Genomic DNA, 20,793 nt, shown 5'->3' with positions numbered 1-20,793 from the left:
GTAAAGAGGAGTGTATGACGCTGACCAATCAGCGTCATACACTTCTCTCCATGTCCATTTGTACTCAGCACAGCGTGATCACGCTGTGCTATCGCATACACCCACATTAACTTTACTGAAGTGTCTTGAGAGTGAATAGACATCACCTCCAGCCAGGACGCAATGTCTATTCACACTCGACACTACGGTAAAGTTTGTGTGGGGCTTACTCACACAGCACAGCGTGATCTCGCGAGATGACGTGGTGAATGACAGCAGGCTGCTCATTGAGAACTAGCTCCTATTCTCCAGGGAATGGAGTTGGTGTTCTATCTACCTCAGGTCACACACGCTCTGCAGCCGTGTACGTACCCATCCAAAGTTCAAGGCTATCCCCAGCACCAGCGCTTTAGAGAGTGTAACAAATGGCAGGGACACGGCTGTTTGCTTCCCTGCAGGAGAACAAAGGAATGTGGAGCCCGGCCATGGCGCTCCTCCCTGCCCACCTCCCATCCAAGTGTTCAGCCCTTCATCACAACAATCGGCCGCTGCTCTTTGTGTACTGCATGTACCCCTATCGTGGCCATTGTGTGGACAATCACGGATGATGGAGGGAATACTCAGCACCAGTGTGTGTGACTAGTGAGAGGAGGCTAGCACAGTGACATTGACCGAGCGACGCTCAGGACCGTCACATGTAGCGCTGGGACAAATATACACAATATATTACAAATGGACATGAATAGAGAGAAGTGTATGACGGTGATTGGTCAGCGTCATACACTCCTTTTTTACAATGCCTAGTTGGGTATTAAACTAATTAGCATAAATCTAAAATTGCTCATAACTTGCTAAAAAATTCTTGTTTTTCAAAATAAAAACCACTAATCTACATTACAGCTCTGATCAGATTATGTAGAAGATAGGGCACTTATAATGTGGTGACAAAGCCTCTTTAAAAAACAAAATTATACAGCTGTATTCTGGTGGTTGAGGTTTGTGTTTAACAGGGCTGAGGAGGGAGGTCAATGTAGAAAATAAAGGGGTAGTCGGGTTAGAAAGGGGTCAGACTATATTGGTGGGGGGGGGGGGGGAAATAGACTGGGGAGAGGACTAGACAACAGTATAAGGAGATCCTTTTGTTAGAAAACCGCAATGAAAACAAAAATGCCTGATACTGAAAGTGAATAAATTAAAGGCAAGTTGAAGTGTGTGTTCACAAATGCCAGAAGTCTAGCAAGCAACATGGGGGAGCTGGAGGCCTTGGTACTGGAAGAAAATATAGATATAGTTGGTCTTGGGAGCGGGTTGCACATGGGAGATTTTAATTACCGGGATATTAATTGGTGTCATGGTTCGGCTTCAACTGCAAAGGGGAGACCTTTCCTCAACCTGTTGCAGGAAAATTTTATGCGCCACTTTGTGGAAGACCCGACTAGAGGTGAGGCTCTGTTGGATCTGGTCATTTCGAATAAATGCATAGCTTCTTGGGAATGGTAACGGAGATCACAATATAGTTAGATTTTACCTATACTGTAAAAAACAAACACAGGCTGGGAGGGCAAAAACACTTAATTTTAAGAAGGCCAATTTCCCCAGGATGAGTGCTGCAATTCAGGATATAGACTGGGAAGGACTTATGTCAAATAATGGTATAAATGGGAGATTTTCAAATCTACTTTGGATAATTATAGTGCATAATTTATTCCTATAGGTAACCAGTATAAACGACTGAAATTAAACCCCACATGTCTTACACCTTCTGTAAAAAGAGCAATACATTACAAAAAAAAGGGCATTTGAAAAATACAAATCTGAGGGTACAGCTGTAGCCTTTTTTAAATTATAAAGCGCTTAATAAAATCTGTAAAAAGGTAATAAAATTAGCAAAAATACAAAATGAAAGGCAGGTGGCCAAGGATAGTAAAACCAATCCCAAAAAATTCTTCAAGTATATAAATGCAAAAAAAGCCAAGTTCTGAACATGATAGAACCCGAGATAGTGGTAATGGCGAGTTTGTCACAGGGGATCAAGAGAAGGCAGAGTTACTAAATGGTTTCTTTAGATCTGATAATACAACAGAAGAGCAGCTGATGTAGCCGGTGCTGTTAATATATCAGTTGATATACTGAATTGGATCAATGTAGATATGGTCCAAGCTAAATTAAATAAAATAAATGTACACAAGGCCCCGGGATCAGATGGGTTACACCCTAGAGTTCTTAAAGAGCTTAGTTCAGTTATTTCTGTCCCCCTTTTCATAATATTTAGAGATTCTCTAGTGACTGGTATAGTTCCAATAAACTGGAGCAGAGAAAATGTGGTTCCTATTTTCAGAAAGGGCTCTTGGTCTTCCCCGGGTAATTATAGACCAGTAAGCTTAAAGAGGCTCTGTCACCAGATTTTGAAACCCCTATCTGCTATTGCAGCAGATATTACTAAGTATTAGAAAAAAGGAACACGGCGCCACAGGAAACCAAATGAGAAACGGATATGGTAAAGGATCACGGTGGATGTGACAATTACGCTCACCTCGGGTGGTGGACACCTTAGGTGTCAATAGGGCATGGAAAGCTGCAGCCAGGTCCAAAGCACAGCCAAAACAGGGTTTGATGTCATATTTGTAGAGTATTTGAAAAATGAAGAAAATTGGACCAACGGCGCTGCTTAAGTAAAGGTATTATACGACAATCTCAATGGATAAAAGTAGATAAAAGGATTTTGTCAACAAGGCTACGCGTTTCGACGCCGAACCAGCATCTTCCTCAGGCCAATCGGTTCGGTCCAATTTTCTTCATTTTTCATATACTATATTTCAGCAGATAGGCGCTGCAATGTAGATTACAGTAACGTTTTTATTTTTAAAAAACGAGCATTTTTGGCTAAGTTATGACCATTTTTGTATTTATGCAAATGAGGCTTGCAAAAGTCCAAGTGGGCGTGTATTATGTGCGTACATCGGGGCGTTTTTACTACTTTTACTAGCTGGGCGTTCTGACGAGAAGTATCATCCACTTCTCTTCAGAACGCCCAGCTTCTGGCAGTGCAGACACACAGCGTGTTCTCGAGAGATCACGCTGTGACGTCACTCACTTCCTGCCCCAGGTCATGCATCGTGTCTGCCACATCGGCATCAGAGGCTACATTTGATTCTGCATCAGCGTTTGCAGGTAAGTAGCTACATCGACTTACCTGCAAACGCCGATGCTGCTGCAGAATCAACTGTAGCCTCTGGTGCCGATGTGTCCTCGCTCGTCCGACACGATGCAGGACCTGTGAGTGACGACACAGCGTGATCTCTCGAGAACACGCTGTGTGTCTGCACTGCCAGAAGCTGGGCGTTCTGAAGAGAAGTGGATGATACTTCTCGTCAGAACGCCCAGCTAGTAAAAGAAGTAAACGCGCCCAGATGTAACACACATAATACACGCCCAGTTGGACTTTTACTTTAAACACGCCCACTTGGACTTTTGCAAGCCTCATTTGCATAAATACAAAAATGGTCATAACAAAAATGCTTGTTTTTTAAAAATAAAAACGTTACTGTAATCTACATTGCAGCGTCGATCTGCTGCAATAGCAGATAGGGGTTGCAAAATCTGGTGACAGAGCCTCTTTAACATCCATTGTGGGGAAAATGTTTGAGGGACGATATACAGAATTATGTGACAAAAAATAGTAGTATAAGTGACAGCCAGCACGGTTTTACTAAGGACAGAAATTGTCAAACCAACCAGATTTGTTTTTATGAAGCGATAAGCGGAAGCTTAGACAGAGGGGCCGCTTTGGATATAGTGGTTTTGGACTTTGCAAAGGCATTTGACACTGTCCTTCATAGACCTCTAATGGCTAAATCAAGGACTATAGGTTTAGAAAGTATCGTTTGTAATTGGATTGAGAATTGGCTCAAGGACCGTATACAGAGAGTTGTGGTAAATCATTCCTAATCTGAATGGTCCCTGGTTATAAGTGGTGTGCCCCAGGGTTCCATGCTGGGACCACTAATCAACTTATTTATTAATGATATACAGCAGGGGTCTCAAGCACTTGGGCCGCATGCGGCCCCTGGGGCTGTCATCTGCGGCCCGCGGGACACAGAGCCGCTAGTATCGGCTCTGCTCCGAGACTCTGGAATTCCCTGACATCGCTGTCCACATATGAACAGCGATGTCTGGGGCTTCCCCAGAGCCGGAGTCCCGAGCAGAGTGCTGGTGTCGGCTCTGCTCCGGGACTCTGTGGAATTCCCTGACATCGCTGCCCATATATGGACAGTGTGTCAGGGTCTTGCCCAGAGCGGAGCAGCGCGCTGGTGTCGGCTCTGCTCCGAGATTCTGTGGCATTCCCTGATATCGCTGCCCATATATGGACAGTGTGTCAGGGTCTTCCCCAGAGCGGAGTCCCGGGCAGAGCGCTATTATCGGCTCTGCTCCGGGACTCTGGGGAAGCCTCTGACATCGCTGTCCATACATCGACAATGATGTCAGGGGCTTCCCCAGAGCAGGAGTCCCAGTGATGTCAGGAGCACAGCTGGAGTCCCAGGAAGAGCCTACTAGCGCTCTGCCTGGGACTCCAGCTCTGGGAAAGTCCCTGACATCACTGGGGCAGCCTCTACAGAGGGCACTGGGGCAGCCTCTACAGCTGGCACTGGGGCAGCCTCTACGGAGGGCACTGGGGCAGCCTCTACAGAGGGCACTGGGGCAGCCTCTACAGAGGGCACTGGGGCAGCCTCTACAGAGGGCACTGGGGCAGCCTCTACAGAGGGCACTGGGGCAGCCTCTACAGAGGGCACTGGGGCAGCCTCTACAGAGGGCACTGGGGCAGCCTCTACAGAGGGCACTGGGGCAGCCTCTACAGAGGGCACTGGGGCAGCCTCTACAGAGGGCACTGGGGCAGCCTCTACAGAGGGCACTGGGGCAGCCTCTACAGAGGGCACTGGGGCAGCCTCTACAGAGGGCACTGGGGCAGCCTCTACAGAGGGCACTGGGGCAGCCTCTACAGAGGGCACTGGGGCAGCCTCTACAGAGGGCACTGGGGCAGCCTCTACAGAGGGCACTGGGGCAGCCTCTACAGAGGGCACTGGGGCAGCCTCTACAGAGGGGACTGGGGCAGCCTCTACAGAGGGGACTGGGGCAGCCTCTACAGAGGGGACTGGGGCAGCCTCTACAGAGGGGACTGGGGCAGCCTCTACAGAGGGGACTGGGGCAGCCTCTACAGAGGGGACTGGGGCAGCCTCTACAGAGGGGGCTGGGGCAGCCTCTACAAGTGGGTGGGTGACAGTATCTGAAGAGGACACTGGCATTATCTAGGGGTGTGTTGCATTATCTACAGAGGGCACTGTGGCCTTCTCTACAGAGGGCACTGTGGCCTTCTCTACAGAGGGCACTGTGGCCTTCTCTACAGAGGGCACTGTGGCCTTCTCTACAGAGGGCACTGTGGCCTTCTCTACAGAGGGCACTGTGGCCTTCTCTACAGAGGGCACTGTGGCCTTCTCTACAGAGGGCACTGTGGCCTTCTCTACAGAGGGCACTGTGGCCTTCTCTACAGAGGGCACTGTGGCCCTATCTAAAAAGGGGCTGCCCAATCTTGACAAGCTGGATTGTTGAAATAAAACTGGAGGTGTTTTTTCTTTTTCTCATCACTTCTTTAGCAACTTTTGTGTGCATCTGTGTGCCGTCTGTGATTTTCACGCACCCATTGACTTCACTCGTGTGAATCCGGCCTTAGGGGGGACGACATGATTAACTTATATAAATATATTAATGGCACATACATAAAATATGGTGAAATCCTGTTCCATGTAAGGCTATGTTCACACGGGGTCTTTTGCCGAGTTTTTTGACGCGGAAACCGCGTCGCAAAACTCGGCAGAAACGGCCCGAGAACGCCTCCCATTGATTTCAATGGGAGGCGTCGGCGTTTTTTTCCCGCGAGCAGTAAAACTGCCTCGCGGGAAAAAGAAGCGACATGCCCTATCTTCGGGCGCTTCCGCCTCCGACCTCCCATTGACTTAAATGGGAGGCAGGAGAAAGCGTGTTTTCTGCCCGCGGCGCTCAATGGCCGCGGGCGAAAAACGGCGCGATCATTGCTATTCACACGGAGTATTTTGGGGGAGGAATATCTGCCTCAAAATTCCGTTTGGAGCTTTGAGGCAGATATTCCTCCCCCAAAATACTCCGTGTGAACATAGCCTAAGGCTGGGTTCACATGGAGTTTTTTTGCAGGAGGAAAATCTGCCTGCACGCCGAATTTCGCTGTGTTTTTTGCCCGCGGGCATAAAACTCCACGAAAAATGCTTTCTCCTTTCCATTGATGTCAATGGGAGGTCAGAGGCGTAAATCCCAAAGATAGGGCATGTCCCTTTTTCCCGCGAGCCGGTTTTTATGCTCGCGGGAAAAAAGCCTCCGCCTCCCATTGAAATCAATCATTTTCGGCCATTTTTTGGCGCATTTTGCGGCGCGGTTTACGCGTAAAAAAGCTAGTCAAAAAAGGCTTTGTGAACTCCCCATTAAAACCCCTCAAAAAACGAGGTACTACCTCCGTCTGGAGAAAAAAAGGTTCAATCTGCAGAGGGGACAAACCTTCTTTACTGTGAATCTATGGAGTAGTCTACCGCAGGAGCTGGTCACAGCAGGGACAGTAGATGGCTTTAACCCCTTAAGGACGTAGCCTTGTTTGGGCCTTCAGGCTCAGAGCCCATTTTTCAAATCTGACATATTTCACTATGTGGTAATAACGTCAGAATGCTTAAACCTATCCAAGCCATTCTGAGATTTTCTCGTGACACATTGGGCTTTATGTTAGTGGTCAAACTTGTTCGATATATTCAGTCTATATTTGTGAAAAATTGCAAAATTTGGAGAACATTTTTAAAAAATAGCATTTTCTGAATTTAAAATGCATCTGCTTGTAAAACAGATGGTTATACCCCCCAAAATAGTTACTAGTTCACATTTCCCATATGTCTGCTTTAGATTGGCTTTGTTTTTTGAACATTTTTTTTAATTTTTCTTGGACGTTACAAGACTTAGAACATAAACAGCAATTTCTCATATTTTTAAGAATTTCAAAAGCCTTTTTTTTAAGGTACCTGTTCAGTTCTGAAGTGGCTTTGAGGGGCCTATGTATTAGAAACCCCCATAAAACACCCCATTTTAGAAACTAGACCCCCTCAACGTATTCAAAACAGCATTTAGAACGTTTTTTAACGCTTTACGCATTTCACAGGAATTAAATCAAAGTGGCGGTGAAATTTCCGAACTTCATTTTTCTTGCTGAATTTCAGTTTTATTCCATTTTTTTTTTTTTTTGTAACACAGTTGGTTTTACCAGAGAAACACTACTAAATATGTATCGTCCAGATTCTGCAGTTTTTAGAAATGTCCCACATGTGGCTCTAGTGTGCTCGTGGACTAAAACACAAGCCCCAGAAGCAAAGAAGCACCTAGTGCATTTTGGGGCCTCTTTTTTTATTAGAATATATTTTAGGCAGCATGCCAGGTTTGACGAGGTGTTGAGGTGCCAAAACAGTAGGAATCCCCCAAAAGTGACCCCATTTTGGAAGCTACACCCCTCAGGAATTGATTTATAGTTGTTACCATTTTGACCACACAGTTTTTTCACAGCACGTATTTGGATTGGGCTGTGAAATTAAAAAAACGTTTTGATTTTTTCCAATAAGAGGTCATTTTTGATCAAAATTTCTTATTTTCACAGGGAACAAAATACCCCATTTTGTTGCCCAATTTGTCCTTAGTGCGGCAATACCCCATTTGTGGTGATAAACTGCCGTTTGGGCCCATGGGAGGGCTTAGAAGGAAAGGACCACCATTTGGCCTACTGGAGCTTTTCTGGTGTGAAGTCATGTATGCAGAAGCCCCTGAGGTACCAGTACAGTTGAAACCCCCGAGTAGTGACCCCATTTTTAAAACTACACCCCTCAAGACATTCATCTGGAGGTGTAGTGAGCATTTTGACTCCACAGGTATTGTGTAAAACGTAATGCACAGCAGATGGTGCAGTGTGAGATTTGCAATTTTCTATATATCTATGCCATTTCCGTGCCCAATATATTGTGCCCAGCATGCGCCGCCGGAGATATACACCCCATAAACTGTAATTTGGGTTCTCCTGGGTACGGCAATACCCTACATGTGGCTGTTATCAGCTGCCTGGGCACACAGCAGGGCTCAGAAGGGAAAGATGAGGGGGATAAGCTGTGCGGAGTGCATCAGGGTAGATTAAGAATCTAAGGGATGTATGATAAATTTTAAAAACACTTTCATACAGAGTACTGTTTTTGGGACACGTGTCACATTGATATATTGTGTCCTCCCTTATCCCCCTCTTATAGCAGACTTTGCACCTCTTCTGACTTTTTTCCCTTCTTGCCAGTTTTGGGAGGGAACTTCTTCTGGAAAGTGTTGCCCTGGTACGATGTGGGTGGCCTCGCTTCCAGAAGTACTGGGTGTCCCCCTTCTTGGTCCCTAAAGATTAGGTTCTTGATAATGATGTGCACGGCCAGCTTCTTATACCACACCGCATGGTGCTGAAGGGCTTCAGGTCTTGATCTCCCATGTACCTATTGTAGTCCAGGATGCAGTCTGGTTTGGGGGTCTCTGTACTGGTACCTCGTCCTGGTACATGAGTACTGGTGTGGCCATGTATTATTGTCAATACAAGGACTTTTCTCTTGTACTTGACACACAATATGTCGCTGCTAGATTGTGCCCTGCTCTCACCCCTTCTGAGTATTTTCCCAAGCGGAGTCTTAGGGAGGCCTCTCAGATTTCTTCTAGCAGTGCTGCATGCTGCAGGAGTTCTGGAAGCGAGGCACTTGAAGACTGGGACGCTGGTATAAAATTATCCAGGTAGAGGTGGTAACCCTGGTCCAGCAGTGGGTGCACCAAATCGCGCACAATTTTTGAATTAACTCCCAGTAAGGTGGTGCGTTCTGGGGGCTGAATAATGCTGTCCTTCCCTTCATATATCCTAAATTTGTAGGTATACCCTGATGCACTCTCGCACAGCTTATACATCATCACGCCATACCTTGCCCTCTTACCCGGCAGGTACTCGCGGAATTGAACCCTCCCTTTAAAATGTACCAAGGATTCATCAATAGAAATACACTTCTCAGGGGTGTATGCTTGGGAAAACCGGGCACTGAAATGGTCTAAATGGGGTCTCCGTTTATGCTAACGGTCAAAACTGGGGTCAACTCGGGGTGGGCACGGCTCATTATCAGTATAATGTAAGAAGAGAAGTAGTGCCTCATTTATTTTTTTTAGGTTCTAGTTCAGTTCTGAAGTTGCTTTGAGGGGCCCATATATTAGATACCCCCATGAAGCACCCCATTTTAGAAACTAGACCCCTCAAAGTATTCACAACAGCATTTAGAAAGCTTATTAACCCTTTAGGTGTTTCACAGGAATTTAGAGCAAAGTAGAGGTGAAATTGACATATTTCTTTTTTTTTTTTTCCAGAAAAGCTTTTTTATTCCTTTTTTTTCTGTAACACAGAAGGTTTTACCAGAGAAACGCAACTCAATATTTATTGCCCAGATTCTGCAGTTTTAGGAAATATCCCACATGTGGCCCTAGTGCGGTAATGGACTGAAGCACCGGTCTCAGAAGCAAAGGATTACCTAGAGGATTTTGAGGCCTCCTTTTTATTAGGGCGGATTTACACGAACGTGCTATACGTCCGTGCAACCCGCGTGGTTTTCACGCGGGTTGCACGGACCTATGTTAGTCTATGGGGCAGTGCAGACTGTCTGTGAGTTTTGCGCAGCGTGTGTCCGCTGTGTAAAACTCACGACCTGTTCTATATTTTGGCGTTTTTCGCGCATCAAGCACCCATTGAAGTCAATGGTTGCGTGAAAATCACGCGCACCCCACCGAAGCACTTCCGTGGGACGCGCGTTATTCGTGCAACAGCAGTAAAAGAATGAATTTAAACAGAAAAGCACTATATGCTTTTCTGTTTACAAACATCCAAACGGAGTGTCATAATGATGGCGGCTGCACGAAAAGCACGCAGCCGCGCATCCATATGAACATGACACACGGAGCTGTCAAGTGCATTTTGCGCACGCAAAACGCAGCGGTTTTTGCGTGCGTAAAATGCACACTCTTGTGTAAATCCGCCCTTAGGCACCAAGTCCGGTTTAACCGGTTAAGGACTAGGCTGTTTTACAGCTAAATGACCAGAGCAAATTTCACAATTTTGCTATGCGCTTCTTTACATGACTATAACTCAGCAGGTGAATAAAGTTCATCTTTGAATTTTACACTCTTTTTAAAGGACAGATAGGGCTTTGTTTTAGTGGCATTTGTCAGTATATATCATTTTTTTTTTTTTCACTAAAGTGGGCAAAATTGGAAAAAAATGCAAGAATTTAACAATTGCGTCGGTTTATGCTAGCATTTTTCACACACGGTATGAACCACGGCCAAAATTAATCTCCTTTCACATTCTTCCACTTCTCCCGTGCATGGGGATACCAAATATGTGAGCCTTATTCACTGTGCGGGCATGTGCCAGGGCTTGGCATAAAAGGAGGCTTTTTGGCCTTTTCGGTCCAGGAATTCTGCACTTGATTTTATAGCCGCATACTGTTTTCTGGGGGGCCTAATGCTGCTGAAACATTAGAAACACCCCATAAATGACTTCATTCACACAAGTAGACCCCACAAGGTTTCCTTCAAGGGGTTTATCATATTTTTAGCAAGTCCAGTTATCTTCTGAAAGTTTCTTGAATAAGATGGAACAAAATAAAATCAGCACTTTTTTAGCAAATGCGTCAGTTTAGGCTAGTATTTTTCACACACGGTATAGACCACGGACAAAATTCATCTCCTTTCACGTTCTTCCACTTCTCCCGTGCATGGGGATACCAAATATGTGTGCCTTATTCACTGTGCGGGCATGTGCCAGGGCTTGGCATAAAAGGAGGCTTTTTGGCCTTTTCGGTCCAGGAATTTTGCATTTGATTTTAGAGCCGCATACTGTTTTCTGGGGGGTGTAATGCTGCTGAAACATTAGAATCACCCCATAAATGACTTCATTCACACAAGTAGACCCCACAAGGTTTCCTTCAAGGGGTTTATCATATTTTTAGCAAGTCCAGTTTTCTTCTGAAAGTTTCTTGAATAAGATGGAACAAAATAAAATCAGCACTTTTTTAGCAAATGCGTCAGTTTAGGCTAGTATTTTTCACACACGGTATAGACCACGGCCAAAATTCATCTCCTTTCACGTTCTTCCACTTCTCCCGTGCATGGGGATACCAAATATGTGTGCCTTATTCGCTGTGCGGGCATGTGCCAGGGCTTGGCATAAAAGGAGGCTTTTTGGCATTTTCGGTCCAGGAATTTTGCATTTGATTTTAGAGCCGCATACTGTTTTCTGGGGGGCCTAATGCTGCTGAAACATTAGAAACACCCCATAAATGACTTCATTCACACAAGTAGACCCCACAAGGTTTCCTTCAAGGGGTTTATCATATTTTTAGCAAGTCCAGTTTTCTTCTGAAAGTTTCTTGAATAAGATGGAACAAAATAAAATCAGCACTTTTTTAGCAAATGCGTCAGTTTAGGCTAGTATTTTTCACACACGGTATAGACCACGGCCAAAATTCATCTCCTTTCACGTTCTTCCACTTCTCTCGTGCATGGGGATACCAAATATGTGTGCCTTATTCGCTGTGCGGGCATGTGCCAGGGCTTGGCATAAAAGGAGGCTTTTTGGTCCAGGAATTTTGCATTTGATTTTATAGCAGCATACTGTTTTCTGGGGGGCCTAATGCTGCTGAAACATTAGAATCACCCCATAAATGACTTAATTCACACAAGTACACCCCACAAGGTTTCCTTCAAGGGGTTTATCATATTTTTAGACAGTCCAGTTTTCTTCTGAAAGTTTCTTGAATAAGATGGAACAAAATAAAATTACCTTTTTTTTTAACAATTGCGCCAGTTTATGCTAGCTTTTTCACACACAAAATGGACCACGGACAAAATTCATCGCATTTCACATTCTTCCACTTCTCCCGTGCATGGGGATACCAAATATGTGTGCTTTATTCACGGGCATGTGCCAGGGCTTGGCATAAAAGGAGGCTTTTTGGCCTTTTCGGTCCAGGAATTCTGCACTTGACTTTATAGCCGCATACTGTTTTCTGGGGGGCCTAATGCTGCTGAAACATTAGAATCACCCCATAAACGACTTCATTCACACAAGTAGACCCCACAAGGTTTCCTTCAAGGGGTTTATCATATTTTTAGACAGTCCCGTTTTCTTCTGAAAGTTTCTTGAATAAGATGGATCAAAATAAAATTAGCAATTTTTTAGCAAACGCGTCAGTTTATACCAGCATTTTTCACACACGGCTTAGACCACGGTCAAAATTAATCTCCGTTCACATTCTGCCACTTCTCCCGTGCATGGGGATACCAAATATGTGGCCTTATTTATCACATAGAGATGTAGGAGGGCGGACGATAGAAGAAGCTTATTTCACAAATCGCTTTTTTTCAAAGCTGGTTTTACAAAACTCAACAGAGTTTCTATAACACTTCCAAAATATCTGCTCTTGAAGCAGAAATCCCAAAATATTCATCTAGGGGTATAATGGGAATTTATTTTTTGGGGTTTTCTAAAATAAGAAATTTCAGGTTAATGCAAATGGAGCTCTCCAGCAGATGAACTTTAGAAAACATCAAACATGACATCCACCCCCCACCCATTCCCTCCCTCACCCTTGGAGTAAAATCAGGGGAAAAATAAAAACGTAATGTAGGGCAAATATATTTTCAACAAATTAACTAAAATCTAATAATTCAGAACAGTGTGGTATTTTTTAAAACATGGCTCAATGCACAGGCCTGGTTGCGAGGGACATGAGGGACAGAAATATCGGGAATCTTTGCGGTGCCCATCTTTTCTGCAGACGCGGCACTTTTTCTGGGGGTTGCTTCTGGTTGCTGTTGGGGGAATCCGACTGACGAAGTGTCTTTCAGTCAGTCGCGTGACATCCTCAGACTGGGGGCATTCTCGGGTGTCCTGAACATCAAAAATGAGGCCTTCAATAATTTTCTCCTGGAAATCCAGGTATGTGTCTCTGCCTCTGTCTTTTTTATAGAGCACAAATGAGTTGTGGATGGCCACCTGTAACAAATAAATGGCCACTTTTTTGTACCAGGTTTTAGTTTTGCGTTTTACTAAATAGGGCTGTAAAACCTGGTCGCTTAAATCCACCCCCCCCATGTACTTGTTATATTCAGACACGCTCACTGGTTTGTGCTTGTCCGATGTTGCCCCTCTTTCCCTCACTGCCACTGTTCCTGCGGTATGAATCGTGCTTAGCACATACACATCTTTGCGATCCCTGAACTTGACCGCCAGCAATTCCTCAGATGCATAAGCACAGGAGTCCCCCTTTACCATGCGCTTCCCCACTAATTGCTGTGGAAAACCAATTCTGTTTTTGCGCATGGTACCACATGCCCCAGTCCTTGCAGCATGCAAATGCCTAAACAGGGGCACACTGGAATAAAAATTATCACAGTACAGGTGGTACCCCTTGTGAAGCAGAGGCTGCATTATCTCCCACACGATCTTACTGCTGGTGGAAAGATCAGGGGGGCATCCAGGAACATTTATTGTGCGGTCCCGCCCTTCATAAATCCTGAAGGCGGTGGTATATCCTGACCCGCTTTCACACAATTTGTAGAGCTTAACGCCATATCTTGCCCTTTTGGAAGGTAGATATTGGCGAAAGCTAAGTCTGCCATGGAAGTTGAGGAGGGATTCGTCCACACTTACATTCTGCTCAGGGGTGTAGAGTTGCAGAAATAAATTATTCAGGGAATTTATTAGCGGTCTTATTTTGAACAACCGATCCCGGTTTGCATCGGTACTTGGGGGGGCCTGTGCGTTGTCATTGAAGTGGAGGAACCTCATTATTGTCTCATAACGAGACCTGGGCATTACTGCAGAATATACTGGGGTGGCTTGGGCGGGTCTTGTTGACCAGTAAGACCTAATGGAGGGCTTTTTGACAATACCCATATTTAGGGTGAGCCCCAAAAATTTTTTTAATTCCTGCAAATTGGTGGGCGTCCAATCTCTGGCATGGGTGGATGAAGGTTTCTGCCTTATATATTGCGTGGCATATAAATTTGTTTCGTGGACAATCTGATTTAGGATGTCGTCCGTTATAAATAAATGGAAGTAATCCATTTGGACAAAATTTGTATTGTCCACGGTTATGCCAGGAGTGGCCGTAAATCCGTGGATTCTAGGCCCAAAAGATGGGGCAGGTGCCCATACAAGAGCCTGGACTGGAGGGACCAGGCTGTCCCGTGCTACAGCGCTACTTGGCCCTGCGCTTTCATGTTCTGCAGTTTCGACTGCATCAGGGACAACGTCCCCTGAAGATGAACCTGAAGTGACGCTGTCATCGTCACTACCTAAAACAGGTTCCATCTCGGACGCCATCTCTGATGCGGTCTCCGACTCAGACCACAGCATGGCGTATGCCTCCTCGGCGCTAAAGAACTTCCTCGCCATAACGTAAATAACACTAACTAAACAAATTAATTTTTTTTTTTTTATTTTTTTTATAAAACACACAAACTAACTGCTATATATATCTACACTACCGCTAACAAAAAAATAAACCGCTATTGCTATATATATTATATATATATATGTGGATATATATATAATTATATACTCCCTACCTGCCTATTCTAATAGAATAAAAGAAAGAAAGGTAGATAGATAGAAAAAAAGATAGATGGATAGATAGATTGTATAGATAGATAGAAATCTATCTATACAGAGAATGTTTTAGTGTAACTGTATTTTTTTTCACTGTATTCTTCTGGCAGCAATTCTCCCGAGTCTCTTCTTCTCCTCAAACTGAAACAATGTTTGAGGAGAAGAAAAGAGGCAGGAGATTTACTGCCAGAAAAGTCAAAATAAAACAAATGTGGTCGCTGTGATAGGTTTTCACAGCGACCACATGATCAGGGACCATCAGATTGGTCCCTGATACTCTGCCCAGTGCCCAGAGCTGTTGGTAACAGCGAGGGCACAGGGCTGTGTGCACGCGATCGCGTGCACACTGTTTTCTATGCAGAAATGCATGTGATCGCTGTGATTCGTTGTCACAGCGATCACATGTTCAGGGGCCAAAAGATTGACCCCTGACATTCTGCCCAGTGCCCATGGCTGTTAGCAACAGCCAGGGCATAGAGCTGTGTGCACGCGATCGCGCGTGCACAGTCTCTGAAGTGCGGCCGTATATATACTATACGCCGGACTTTAGAGACCCTGGCCGCTGGCCGTATATTTACGGCCAGCGGTCGGGAACCTGTTAAAGACGTCTTGTGGTGCCAAAACAGTGGAAACCCCCCAAAAGTGACCCTATTCTGGAAACTAGACCCCTTGAGGAATTCATTGTAGTTTTCTTGGGGTGCATGTGATTTTTTGATCAGTTTTTATTCTATTTTTAAGTGGCGTGGTGAATAAAAAAACAGCAATTCTACTATTGCTTTTTTTTATAGTATTTTATTAATTTATTTTTTACAGCGTTCTCCGTGAGCTATAAATGACATATTCACTTTATTCTGCGGGGCAATATGATTACTGCGATACCAGATGTTTATAGGGTTTTTTTTTTTGTCATATGGCGTTTGCACAATAAAATACTTATTGTAAAAATTAATTTTCTTTTTGTGTTGCCATATTCTAAGACCCAGAATTTTTTTATTTTTCCATCAAGAAAGCCGTGCGAGGACTTGTTTTTTGCGTAACGAACTGTAGTTTCGATCAATACCATTTTTAGGTACATGCGACTTTTTGATCTCTTTTTATTCCATTTTTTGGGAGGTGAAGTGACAAAAAAAATTGTAATTCTGGTATGGTTTGTTTTCTTATATGGTGGTCACCGCGCGGGATAAATAACGAAATACTTTTGTAGTTCAGGCCGTTACGGATACGGCGATACCAATTATGTATAGTTTATTATTAATAAAAGTAGATAAATAAACAAATAAAGGACTGATGGGAAAAAGGGGTACTTTTTTATTCGTTTTAAAACTTATTTTCTTTTTTTACACAACTTTTTCTTTTTTTTTTACTACTTTGTTTTGTCCCACTAGGGAACTTGAGGGCAGGAGGCTCTGATCGCTATTCTAATACACTGCGTAGTGCAGTGTATTAGAGCTGTCAGCTACTCACTGATGGCAAGCATAGTGGGTCCTGACTTCAGGACCCACTAGGCTTCCGGTTGCCATAGTCACCAATGGGTTAATCAGCGGGGACACACGATCGGTCCCCTCTGTAGGAGCTTCGGCAACTACTGTACGAGACAGCAGCTGTCACAGCTCCTGTATGTGTCGGGAAAATGGCCGAAATGGCCGTTACTCCCGTGACGTACTATTAGGTCATGGAGAGCGAACGATACAGCTACCATGACCTAATAGTGCGTCTAGGAACAGGAAGGGGTTAAAAAAGGCTTAGATAATTTCCTAGAACACAAAAATATTAGTTCCTATGTGTAGACATTTTTACCTTCTCTTTTCCCATCCCTTGTCTGAACTTCATGGACGTGTATTTTTTCAACCGTACTAATTATGTAACAATGTAACACAAACCTCAACCACCAGAATACAGCTGTCGTTTATTTTTTTAAAGAAGTTCGCAAAACATAAAGCATAAAAAGGTTAATCTCTACTTAGCAAAATGTTTGCAAGATAAGCAGGCAGGGGTGTAGTTTTGACTACCCTACCAGCGTTGAAATGCTATTACATATCTCCAAAGTATTCAACATTAAGCGACAATTTCGTCTTATTATAGTTACAAGACCCAAGCCTTTATCTACTGTTGCAAAACAGGCTCCTAAAGGAAGTGTCATTACTGAAGCAAATTTTATTCGCAATGTGCTGATGAAAATAAAGGAAGTGTCTGCTGCTAGTGAAGTTAGAGACTACTCTCCTTACAAGAGGTAAGAAATATGCTTGTGCTTTCATTTAAAAATTAAATTTTATAGGGCTCTGACTTAAAGAGACTCTGTCACCACATAAGTGCCCTATCTCCTATATAAGGAGATGGGCGCTATAATGTAGGTGACAGTAATGCTATTTATTTTAAAAAAACGATCTATTTTCACAACGTTAGGAGCGATTTTGGTTTATGCTAATGAGCTTTCTTAAATCCCAAGTGGGCGTATTTTTACTTTCGACCAAGTGGGCGTTGTACAGAGGAGTGGATGACGCTGACCAATCAGCATCATGCACTCCTCTCCATTCATTTAGACAGCAGAATCGCGTTCTTACTAGAACATGATCTGCAGCTACATAGTGTCCAGTGTCCTGATAATGAATACACATGACCATCCAGCCTGGACGTCATGTGTATTCAGAATCCTGACACTTCTGAATCTTTTCTGTGAGATTCCAACAACGGATACGAAATCTCGCGAGATTACGGAGGTAAACGAGACACAGAGGTTCATTAGTCACATTCCCAAACTGTCTCAGCACAACTAGAGAGATTTACCGTTCAGGGGTCTGGGAAAGCTGGGTGACCACCATTACCCCTCCTACTGGAGTGAGAGGTTCATTATAGAAACAAGAGGGGGAGACGAAACCTCCAGCTCACCTTTGGTGTGTAGATTTTGCACATCAATTGCCGCACGGATCCTCGCGTCGGCACGCGATGTACTGAGTGGAAGACAAGGACGATGTGGATCCAGCGGAGCTGTGGATAAAACGGAACTTGTTCCAAGTTTAATGAACGATTTTCTTAAAAAGGTTCAGGAGCAATCCGGACGATGTCCTGAGGTGCTTAGGAGAGATGTGCGGGATTTTAAAGGAGCCTACGCGTTTCAAACGCTTCCTGCGTTCTTAATCATGGCTGTATTTGAAACATCGTCCTTGTCTTCCACTGAGAGGTTCATTAGTCACATCCCCAAACACTCCAGTAGGAGGGGTAATGGTGGTCACCCAGCTTTCCCAGACGCAGATATAACCAGGAAAGGGCTGGATGGACGGGCTGAGGGTGCACAGGGTTTTTGTTGATCCCCCTCTGTCATGTGATCGGACCTAGGTTACCGATTCATCAGACGGGGTTCATGTGACTATAAATCTGTCCATAACAAGAGACAGTGCACTCAGGACAAGCCCTGCCCTCATGCCGTAGTTGTGTGGTTCTGTCTGCAGTGATGGCGGTGGGTGGCTCTGACACCCGCCTCCCCCGTCGGGTAATCTCAGGACAGAAGGGGTGTCCGGATTGGAGAGACAGTGCCGCACCTGTCCTCAGGTTGTTCCTGGTATTGCAGGTCACCCCCATTGAAGTGAATAGGACAGAGCGGTAATACCACACACGACCTGAGGACCGGTGCGGCGCCATGTTTTCCTGGACGACCCCTTTAAGACTTTTCCCATGTGTGTGTGTGTGGCAGAGTGGAGTGTGCACGGGCGCCGCTGATACTTCATAGTCACTTATCAGCTGTTTTGAAGAATCAGCGGCGAGCGCACACACACACACACACACACACACACACACACACACACACACACACACACACACACACACACACACACACACATACATCCCCCAAACACGCAAAATCAAGTGTAATCAAGCGTTTTTTTGCACGTAAAATGTGCAAAAAAACCACATGTCAAATACACGCCGTGTGAACCGGTCAACTGAAAAGTCATTCACTTAACTTTCATCATTCTAAGGCTGGGTTCACACGACCTATTTTCAGGCGTAAACGAGGCGTTTTATGCCTCGATTTACGCCTGAAAAGACTGCTCCAATACGTCGGCAAACATCTGCCCATTCATTTGAATGGGTTTGCCGATGTACTGTGCCGACGACCTGTAATTTTACGCGTCGCTGTCAAAAGACGTAGCGTAAAATAACAGCCTCGCCAAAGAAGTGCAGGACACTTCTTTGGATGTAATTTGAGCCGTTTTTCATTGAATTCAATGAAGAACAGCTCCAAATTACGGCCGTAATTGACACCTCGCAAAACGCGATTACGAGCAATTACGTCTGAAATGACGGAGCTGTTTTCTCCAGAAAACAGCTCCGTCATTTCAGCCGTAAATGCAGTTAGCGTGTGCACATACCCTAAGGTATAACACAATGTTCTCAGCTGAAAAATCGGAAGCAGATCGCCTACAAGCATCTGCCCATTGGTTTCAATGGGAAATACGGCGTTCTGTTCTGACAGGGCGTTTTTTACGTGGTAGTTTTCTAAAAACGGCACGTAAAAAGACGCCCGACCAAAATGAAGTGCACATCACTTCTTGGGACGTTTTTGGAGCCGTTTTTCATTGACTTTATAGAAAAACATCTCCAAAAACGGCCGTTAAACGCGAGTTTGATTTAAAAAATGGCTGAAAATCAGGAGCTGTTTTCCCTTTGTTTAGTAAGCGTGTGAACATACACTTAGCCTTTTGGTGTGTCCTATAACTTCTTCCTACTGCAGAATCACACCCAACATGGCTGCCGGACACTTCTTAGCAATTTGAAGACACCTTTTCCTGGCTTGTGAGAGGGGGGGGGGGGGGTGAGGTTCCCTCCCACATTTACAGCGGCTGTGAGTCAGGTTGCTTTGTCTTATTCACCTTGCTGTAATTCTGGGAAGTGCTCCTCCTGGTGGCCAACATTGGAAAACATGTCAAATTATTATTTAATCTTGAATACTTTCCACCATACGGGAAAAAAAATAAAATACAGCAAAAAACGTAAAAAATCTAATAGAAATAAGGAACGACACTTAAAAAAAAAAAAGGTTTAATTTGCGACACATTCCCTTTAAGAGAACATTTCTCCTGTGCTACCTTAACCCTTTCCCGCCGCAGCCCTTTTTCAGATTTTCATTTTTAGTTTTTTTCCTCCCCACATTCCAAAAGCCATAACGTCTTTATTTTTCCGTCGATCTAGTACTAGGAGGGCTTGATTTTTGCGGGACGAGTTGTAGTTTTTCGTAGCACCATTTATTTTGCCATATAATGTACTAGGAAACGGGAAAAAAATTATTTGTGAGGTAGAAAATGAAAAAAACAGCGATTCCTCCATGTTTTTTTTTGCACAGAATTCACTGTGCAATTAAAGAAACATGTTAAATTTATTCTTTGGGTCAATACGATTACGGCGATGCCAAATATATATAGTTTTTTTTCTATATTTGACTACTTTTACAAGTAAAAACCGAAGTATTAAAAAAAGAATTTATTTGTCGACAAATTCCGCGAGCCATAACTTTTTATTTTTCCGGTGGCAGGGCTTAATAGGTGCACGGACCTGGGGGCCTTCATTAGGCCCCCAGGCAGGCACAGCAACCATTGCCCCCCCCCCCCCCCCGCGATTGCCTTTGCGGGTGGCGTGATGAGCTGTTAGAGGGGGTCGCCCCCCTCTTTCTAACTATTTTAAATGCTGCGGTCGCTATTGACCTTGTCATTTAACGAGTGAAGCAAGCGGGATCGCGCTTGGGCGATGCCGCTCACTACTCTGAAGTGTCTGCTGTAGCAACCAGCCGACACCCGCATCGTATGGAGCGGGTTCACTCCGTGAGCCCTTTCCATACTTCCCCCTACCCGACTTTGGCGTCAAATGTACTTTAGAAAGCCTCATTTACATAAATATAAAAATGGTCATAACTTGGCCAAAAATGCTAGTTTAAAAAAAAAAAACGTTCCTCTTCTCTCCATTGCAGCGCCGATCTGCTGCAATAGGAGATAGGGGTTGCAAAATCTGGTGACAGAGCCTCTTTAACCTCCATGTGC

General features: G+C 44.5%; 1 protein-coding gene across 2 annotated transcripts in view; it reads left to right on the top strand.

Annotated features, from left to right (window-relative positions):
* Positions 1-20,793, top strand: part of AHCTF1 (AT-hook containing transcription factor 1) — a 224,478-nt gene that overhangs the window by 116,871 nt on the left and 86,814 nt on the right. For both annotated transcript variants that reach the window (XM_075862729.1, XM_075862728.1), the window contains exon 25: positions 16,847-16,994. In XM_075862729.1, coding sequence (XP_075718844.1) covers positions 16,847-16,994 — 148 coding nt within the window. The remainder of the gene's footprint in view (positions 1-16,846; positions 16,995-20,793) is intronic.

Source organism: Rhinoderma darwinii, chromosome 4 (assembly GCF_050947455.1).
Source record: "Rhinoderma darwinii isolate aRhiDar2 chromosome 4, aRhiDar2.hap1, whole genome shotgun sequence".
Taxonomy (NCBI): Eukaryota; Metazoa; Chordata; class Amphibia; order Anura; family Rhinodermatidae; genus Rhinoderma; species Rhinoderma darwinii.
This window is presented reverse-complemented; position numbering and strand designations above follow the sequence as displayed.